The 9,347-nt window shown below is 41.9% G+C and overlaps 1 protein-coding gene across 6 annotated transcripts in view; it reads left to right on the forward strand.

Annotated features, from left to right (window-relative positions):
- mpp3b (MAGUK p55 scaffold protein 3b) overlaps nucleotides 1–8,964 on the forward strand; it is an 80,931-nt gene extending 71,967 nt beyond the window's left edge. For all 6 annotated transcript variants that reach the window (XM_084435019.1, XM_084435018.1, XM_084435017.1 and 3 more), the window contains 2 exons: nucleotides 1,976–2,104; nucleotides 8,037–8,964. In XM_084435019.1, coding sequence (XP_084291145.1) covers nucleotides 1,976–2,104; nucleotides 8,037–8,216 — 309 coding nt within the window. In that variant the 3' untranslated portion in view covers nucleotides 8,217–8,964. The remainder of the gene's footprint in view (nucleotides 1–1,975; nucleotides 2,105–8,036) is intronic.
- Nucleotides 8,965–9,347: the final 383 nt, after the last annotated feature.

A 9,347-nucleotide genomic window follows, 5' to 3' on the forward strand; every position in this document is an offset into this window, starting at 1 on the left:
CAAATCAATACAGTTTCAAAGGGCTTTGAAGTGCTTCAAAGGGCTCTGCGCAATCCCAGCTGAGGAATGGGGTCTTATCTAGTGAAACGATCGGTTATATTCAAAAAAAAAATTACAATTTATATACTTTTTAACCACAATTGTTCATCTTGTGCTGGTCTGCGATTCGCCACGCATTGCATCATCACGTTGGAAAGGTCACGCGTCACATCATCTATCTAAGTTATTTGTCTGTGTACTCCGGTTCAAAAAGGTAGGGAAAGGCGAAAAATCCCATCTAATTTTCTTTTCCAACTTCAAAATCGTCTGACATCTTTGTTTTAATTTATTATTATTATTTTCTTCTTTTTTTTCATAACCTTTCCAACGTGATGACGTAATACGTGGCGCGTCGCAGACCAGCACAAGGCGAACAATTGTGCTTAAAAAGTATATACATTTGTATTTATTTTTAGAAAATGACCGATCGTTTCGCTAGATAAGACCCTTATTTCTTGACTGGAATCGTGCAGAGCCCTTTGAAACTAAATTGATTTGGACTTTAATGTCTTGGTTGCCATTGAACACTGTTGTGTGTAGAAAAATCCTGAAATGTTTTCCTCAAAAAACTTAATTTCTTTTCCACTGAAGAAAGACAGACATGGACATCTAGGATGGCATTGGGGTGAGTAAATTATCAGGAAATTTTCATTTTGAGGTGAACTAATCCTTTAAGAAGCAGTAGTCAGTAAAATGACATTTGAAGGCTGGTCAAGTTGTACGCGGGTGGACAACGTACGACATAGGCGGGCATTTTGCAAATGTATCTTCTAGTGACGTAGAACCGTAAAGCAGTTGGATTCGAAACACAAACAACTCGTAAAGGTGGTTCAGAGCTGATTTTTTCTTTTGGGAGACAATAACTTTATTTATCTTGCACTTTCGACTTTACAACTTTACAGAACGTTGACATTCACAAACAGCTATATTACACACTGAATCAAAGGGAATATTCGAAAAACCATAATAGTGGCACTTTAAGGTGCTTAGCAACCAAGTTGCCTATGGTGGGCTCTAACCATCTGGGGTGGTTATCACCGTCTTACCACTTCCAAAGCGTCCACTAGATTCTTTAGTGCTTCCCTTCCTTAGCTGTGCAGCATCAAGACTCCTCTCCCAAGTTACTCTTTGCAGTAATAAGGTTTATTAGCGGCCAGGAGTCAATTCAGACACAGCAACTGTAAGACCAGAAAAATACATACAAATTTATACCTTGCAGGTTATGTTAAAAAATAAGCAAGTTACACACGGTTTGCACAAGCTGAACAGTTTCTTAAATTTGATTGGTTATACTCATCTGGGCTGACAGTGGCAGCTGACACCTTCCTGGTGCCAAACAATGATGTGTAGACTATTTAATCAAATCAGATTTGATCAAATAGACTATTTAATCAAAATTACATATTTAAACTTTTTTTTCTGTGAAAATAATTTCTTCATGGCTTAAAATAGCTTGAATTTAACTCTACACCCTTGCTTCATGTAGTATACGCCAAACCATGAACACGCAAATTAGCTTTTTAGTGATTTTAAGAAGGGATGTGATTTTTCTGTATTTATACAGATTTCCGTACCTGAAAAGTATGACCCACGTGAATGCGTAAATCCTCACGTAAATTGCATAATGCATTTGTATTGTATTGAAAAGAATAGCTTTGATATTTTGAAAAATAACTCATGTGGTTTAGGGGTAGATTATTGTAGATTATTGTATAATATTCAGATTTGTAAGTCACTTTGGATAAAACTGTTTGCTAACATATAAATGTAAGTGTAAATGGTGATCTCTTCCACAATGGTAAGGTTTCTGCTCAACCTTATCTGGATTTGAATCTACAATTTCTGTTATCAGCAGAGACTCTGGTCTTGATTTTTGCTGAGCACATAATTGAAAACCCATGCTATGATTTTTATTTCCTTTTACTGTAATGCTCAGGCTCTGAAAATCCTCCGTACGGCAGAGTTTAAGCCCTATGTGATCTTTGTAAAGCCACGCATCCCTGAGATTCGTCAGCAACGGAGCTCTCCCACATCACCAGGAAGGGGTGACAATGGACACATCACGGTGAGACTGATTTATATCACCATACTACCCAAATAGTGCTTGTAAATCTCAGTCACTCTTAAATTGTACACAGTTGACAAAAACGTTTTGGGTTACTTGACTGTAACCCTGTTCCCTGAAAAAGCAGGAATGAGAAGCTGCGCTTGATTTAAGCGCTATGGGAAACCATCTTTGTTTAACCGGTTGTGAACACATGTGGCAAACATGCCAAGAATTTGCGACTGATGATGACGTCATCGGAATGCGCACGTCAGAGGCTATAAATAGAGGTATATTTGTCTGAAGAACATCCTGGACAGGCCCCCAGTGCGGCAATAAAGTGCAGCATCTTTTTCCTGCTTTTTTTAGTGAACAGGATTACAGTCAAGTAACCTGAGACGTTGCCTTTCAGGCTACTCTCAATGCTGCACTTGATTTAAGCACTATGGGAACTAGAATAATTATAATAACGAATACCAACGTTGCCGCACTGTACCCCTCAAGGTTGTGTAGTTTGTGCGCACAAACACGAGTAGGGCCTCGGACATGAACTTGGGATATCGACTCATGGACATGTAAGCCATGTAAGACATGTAAGCCAAGATCTACAGATCTATCACAGGCTCAGCTCCCTCCTACTTTCACTCACTCCTACGAGTCTACATCCCTACCAGAAGCCTACGATCGGTCAAAGAGCGATGTCTCGTGGTTCCATCACAGAAAGCCACAAAATCACTTTCCAGAACATTCTCATTCACAGTTCCATGCTGGTGGAACGCTCTCCCCACCCTCATCCGGAATGCAGAATCCCTGACAACATTCAAAAGACAGCTGAAAACCCATCTCTTCCGTGAGCACTTAACCTAAAAAAAAAAAAAAAAACCTTGCCCTTTAAAACCTCACTTATCGGGCTTATGCTACTCTGAATAATGCCTGAACTTCGTATTTTGAGCACTTCTTGCATTGTTTTTGCTTAATTTAGTCCTAATTTGTAAGTCGCTTTGGATAAAAGCGTCTGCTAAATGACTAAATGTAAATGTAAATGTAAGCCCGGAGTAACATGAACATCCAAGCTATAAAATCGAATAAATGTGTGTGGAGAGTACCAGCCTGCTGCATCACATACTTGCTGCAAGGGGGCGTCTCTTGCTAAAGCCCTGGAAGATGCAACCCCCCTGGTAGAATGAGCTGTAACACCTAGAGGCAAAGCTTGACCGCGCATCATAGGCTAGAGCAATAGCATCCCTTACCTAATGTCACATAGTCTGCTTTGTGGCGGCCGCCCCCCAGTTACAGCCCTGAACAAGTATTTTAGAGCCCATAACAACTGAACAGCGGCTCTGACTTACGCCACTGGCTTGTGCGGTGGACATAATTCTGAAGAGCATGAACTAGACACAGTGAGTGCAAAATAGCCTTGACCAATCCAGGGGCAAAGTCTAAGCAGGCTGGCAAAACCGACAGAGCCTGCAAATCCCCAATGCTCTTTAGTGAGAAGATAGCGATAAGGAAAACCATCTGTAGGAGCATTAATTATTTGATATATATTATTGGTTATTCACTGTCACGTGGGCACAGGTGATCACTTCCATTTTCTTTATTATTTCCTTTGGCGGATTATTTGAGGCTGTGTTTGGAAGGGGTGGGATCCAACTTTCTGTTGACCGTATTGCTTTGTTTTAATATATGTCAAGCTGAAATAAAAGTAAAATCAGATAAGATCGCCAGTCAATTGTTTTGGTAATGATATGACGACCGAGTGTGAGCGAGTCACGAGCCATCCCGCTACATAGCCTCTATGTGGCTATTGGATGCCTGAACACCATCTTTAGCGTTAGCCCCTCAAGGACCACGTCTAAATCCCATGAGGGAACTTTTACTCCGACCGGTGGTCTCAGTTGCCCAGCGAGGTAGGGAGCTCTAGCACTGGGCCATGGCGTCCAGACCCAGGGGGTCTGGAGGAGTCAGTGAGAAGTAAAGGGGACATTGTTTCTTTTGAAGCGAAGAGGACCACCTCTGCTTCATAAAATCTTTCCCAGATCTGACTGACCACATCGGAATGGAGCTTCCAATCCCCATGTATGACCTCCTTTCTGGACACTAAATCTGCTCCCACATTCATGCTTCCGGGAACCATTTGTTCAAGCAGCATGAACGCAGTCTGTCCTGGCTATTAATGTAAACAATTACCGCCGTGTTGTCCACCTGCATCAGGACATGGTAGCCCCTAAACTGCCGGAGGAAGTATTTCAGGGCCAGAAATACAGTCAACAATTCAAGGCAATTGATGTACAAATCAAGATGGCATCTTTTGACCCCTTGGGCTGGATAGCCATCTAAGACCGCACCCCAGCCCGTCAGGGAAGCGTTTGTCATTAGCATACTGCGACAACAGCATGCACCTAGAGTGGGACTCACGGTGAAGAACCGGGGTATGAGCCACCTAGAGAGGGGACAAAGCCTGCAGCATGTAACCCTTACCATAAAAATGGATTTTAGAAATGGCACGAAGCACTCGGCGTGTGCCCTTACTCTTATTTGCCTCTGGGGATTAGCCCTTGGATGAAATCCCCTGGTTCTGAGCCACAGCTGAAACAGTCTCATGTGCAGAAGGCCCAAATGTATCACAGTGGACAAAGCTGCCATAAGACCTAGAACTCTTTGAAAGTGTTGGAAAGTAATTTCCTGACCTAGCCTAATATCGCTCAGGTTAAGATGGACTTGACGCATGCAGGGGACAGCTGTGCCCGCATGGTGACCAAGTCCCATACAACCATTAAATACGTTGTCCTCTGGGCAGGAGAACAATGCTTTTCTTGGCATTGAGTCTCGACCTCAGAGATACAAGATGAGTGAGAATGACATCCGATGACGAAGCGCAAGTTCTTGAGACCGGGCCAAAATCAGTCAGTCGTCTGTGTAATTTAAAATACGTATGCCCTGGAGTCGCAACTGAGCCAAAGCCTGCATCCATGCATTATGTGTATGTGTGGGGTGACAAGGCTTGGCCGAATAGAAGAACCCGATATTGGTAAGCTTCGCCCCTTAAAGCAAACCTCAGGACTTCCTGTGTTGTGGAATTTCTAAATGAAAATTGAGGTCAATAGTGACAAACCAATCTTTGTGTTAAATTTGAGACGCATATCATTTTGACTGTCAACATTTTGAACATGTTGAACAGACTGCGAAGGTCTAGAATTGGTGACGTGGAATGTGGAGGACGGTGCACAAACTGTATTCCTTTTCCTACAGTTCTCAATACCCAAGCAGATGTTTGGCAGTAGTTTCCACGCTGCCACCTTCTGCGAAAGGAGCACCAATTTAGATGCAACGTCTGGTGACGCAATGATGGGGGAATGTTAAATATCCTGTGTCCTGGAAAACGGCAGGAAGCAACCAAATATTTAACATTTCTCTGGAAACTGCTGCCCCACGAAACACAGTAGATGGTAGGGATGGAACAGCGGTGTAATGAGGGTGTTGGGAAGGAGCTACTTGGTATATTTTTACGTGCCCCATCTTGCGGGGCTTTTTTTTCCTTTGCAGGTCAGCTCGGTGTGCCTGCCATGGTGTGCAGAGCAGCACCAGCATGACCCAATGACTTCCCTACCACCGTGAATGTTGTTCTGCACGGCTTGGTGGGGAGAGCTGACTTTTTAAGTGTCGATGAGCTCTCAGGAGAGATAACCCACGAGCGTCTCTTCCAACTGGGGCATCATCGTATAACCACGTGCCCTTGCATCCACAATAGTTGAATAAGTCGACGTAGAGTGCACAAAGATGTGAACAATCAGGTTTCCCCCATGAAATTGGGGTAAGTCATCATGAAGGTCCTTGAAGAAGGGGAGAGAGCGTTGCTGAGGCCCCTGGCCACCGTACAGAAATCTGCTCTAACTTCGAGTGCTTGCTCTTTCTCCTGTGGCCAGTCTAGCTGTAATTTGGCCACTGCATGAGTGACCACCTCGGGTAACTGCTCATGTGTTTCATCACCGTGGGAGTAGCGCTCAGAGGTGGCGTTCTCAAAGTCCATCTCCAGATGGCTATTTCAAACAGCCAGACAAGATATTAATACAAGCATCTAACTTTTCAAATCAGATAAGTATTACATCATTTCTCATAATTAAATGCAGCCAAATATCAACCAGACAAGTAAAAACGGTCTGGATGTAAGGCTGAATATAGTTATTTTCATATTAGAGCAGTTTCAACAAAGAATCATGAAATCATAGCTTGCAAACACACACAATTTCTTTGAATGCGATCATAGGAACGAGAGAATGGGAATCTCCCGTCTACTCAATTCCCTTATTTACATATATTTACATATATTATTTACATATATAGTGGACCGGTTATCTGTGCGTTGCTTTGGTAGACGCGAGATCCGAGCCACTAGATTCTTTATTGACAAGAGAACCCACATCCTCAGCCCGCTCTTGAAGAAGCGCCGTCTTCAGCAGCGGACGAGAGCATGTCGCGATCCTGAGAGAGAACGAGAGAAAGGGAAGGACCCGTCACCCTCTCCTCAGCCAGATCAACTCGCGACATGATTCTCTTTTCTTTTTGTTTTCAGAGAAAGAGGAAGAGAGTGAGAAAAGTATTTTTCCTGCTTGACAAAACTAACTCCTAGCAAAAGGAATAGTTTGAGAACAGTTTTGAATAGCACACACAGCACACAATGCTGTTCTGAAGACAAAGGAAACCAATGAGGTTATTTAAGCCAAATTCTTGGTGTGTTTGCCACATGTTCACAACCAGTCAAACAAAGATGTTTTCCCATAGCGCTTAAATTAAGCGCAGCATTGAGAGTAGCTTTTAAAGGAGACATATCATGCTTTTAAATTGTTCCTTTTTACATATAAATCATACATTTGTAGTGTATATAAAGCGGAACTGCAATGCTTGGGTCTGAATTCTTCATTATTATAGCTCCACAGGCCCCTTTTCTACCCCTTTTCTGATGTGCGTCTGAGAGCAACTCGTTTTGGTGCGGTCTCTTTAAATACAATTGAGACACTTCATACCCCGCCCCCTCTCCAGGTTGCAGAGGTTCAACTCCACCCCGTTCGGCCATTTTTGTAGTTTGATAGCAGAGATACGATTATCTAGCGGCACAGAAACTTTTAATTCACACGTTATTAACAAAATGTCAACAACGGAAGACTTGTCCAGCCAGCCTTACATGTTCGAGCCAGAGTCGGAGCAGGAGCGAGATGAAAATGAAGACGACGAACCTGTAGAACAACGTCTTCATATGGATGTATCGCACTGGTGTGTACTGTATTTACACATGAAACTTTGGTCTTCCGACCTTTTACCACCGTGTCGATTTATTTAGATTAATATGTGCGAGGGAGAGAGAGCAAGACAGCAACTAGACGGTGATGTCTTGTTTACACTTTCGCCTGGCTCTGAAGAGAGAGAGTGAGCGCGCGCGCGACCGGGTCTCTCTCTCTGCTCGTTCTTTCAGTTAAACATGCGCCCTTGTCACAAGCGCGGCAGTTTATCTACATTAGACGGTGTAATGAAGCGTGTGGGTTACTACATCCAACAACCGAACATTTTAACTTACCCTCTCGTAACTTCTGCATCCTTTAGCTTGGACTACAAAATTGCAGCGAGAAATAAAAATGGCGGATTGCTCGAAGTGTTGGGCCGGAAGTCAATGTCCTTATTTGGCAGTTCCGTTGCAAATACTGTGACGTAATAGTTCAAAAAACGTCATAGATAACAGAAAAATCGGAACAGGTTGAAAAATATGACCAAAACAGAATATAAAGATATCAACGAAGCACCTGAAGAGAATAATTTCATATTTTCTGTACTTCTAAATACTCCAAATATACAACAAAATGCATTTAAGGGCTAAAAAAGTGCATTTGGCATGATATGTCCCCTTTAAAAGGGAATTATTATTTTTTCTATACCTCTTTCTCTCTCACATTGTGAAAAGGATGAAGACCTGCAGGAAATGAGGCAGTCAGCCGAGCAGATGGACCAGCAATATGGCCATCTAGTGGACAGGGTCCTAGTAAAGGAGGACTCTGCCAGCGCCTGTGTAGAGCTGAGGAATATTCTGGAACGACTTGAGAGGGAGCCACAGTGGGTGCCTGTCAGCTGGGTCCGATCATGATCCTCCCTCCCTCCTTCCTTAAATTTAAACACTCGCATATGGTGTATTGAAAACATAGACCTCTCTGCCTCTTTCTGAGTCTACTGTCTGCCAGTTTCTGTTTCATCTTGTTTGACATAAGTAATATAAAGCAAAATAAAAGTGCCGTCTGAATTGTTGAAAGTGCGCTACTAAGATTTCTGTTGATAAGATTTTGCATGAAAGTACCGTAGCATTGACAAGAAATGTTTGACTATTAGCTGAAAGAATTAATGTTCTGTGGAAAAATAATGGTTGTCCTTATTTCTGTCGAGTGAGCTGCACAAATAAACATCAAATGAGGACAGGACCACTTGAATGAGAGGACAACACTGACTCAGGTTTACTCACTGTGTCAAAGGCTGGTTTCTGCCAGGCAAACCGTCTAGTGTGAAAGTCTATTGTTTTATCTTCATCTTATACTGACTGTGTATGTTTAGTCAAATGTAAATGGGAATGATGTAAAATAGCATACTGTATATTTGCAAAAGTGTTTATACCTGTGTAAAATAAAATTTCGTATTTGGTCACAGACTGTCATAATTTGGTTGTAATTGTCAATGTTTTTGTATAAAACTGATGACTGTTGATGTCCGTGTAATTCATTTGGCAAAGTACACATTAAAGTTACAGAGCATGTCAATGTTTTTAGGGCCATACAGTACCGTTATGAATGTGTACCATTTTTGAATGTGAATTGTTATAATAAAAATAAAGACTGCATCTTTTGAACTTTTGAACTTTTTTATCAGGGAGAACAACATAAAAAAAAAAAAAAAAAAACATTAAATAATATTTAATTATATTATTAAAATATATATTAATATATATTATTTCCAAGGAGGAAAGACATCAGCAATGATCTTAGAGAAGCAATTATGGCTGCCATCAATCTGAGAAGGGTTGTACACTGTACAGCCATTTTCCTACAATTTGAAGTCCAGTATTCTACAGTAAGGAAGTTTATTCACAAGTGGAAAACATTCAAGACAGTTGCCAATCTTCTCAGGAGTGGATGTCCCAGCAAATTTACCCAAAGGTCAAACTGCAGTGCTCAGAGAAATCGCACAACACCCAAAAACTACACTTCAGACTCTACAGGCCTCAGTTCAT

Source organism: Rutilus rutilus, assembly GCF_951802725.1.
Source record: "Rutilus rutilus genome assembly, chromosome: 16".
NCBI classification, from domain to species: domain Eukaryota; kingdom Metazoa; phylum Chordata; class Actinopteri; order Cypriniformes; family Leuciscidae; genus Rutilus; species Rutilus rutilus.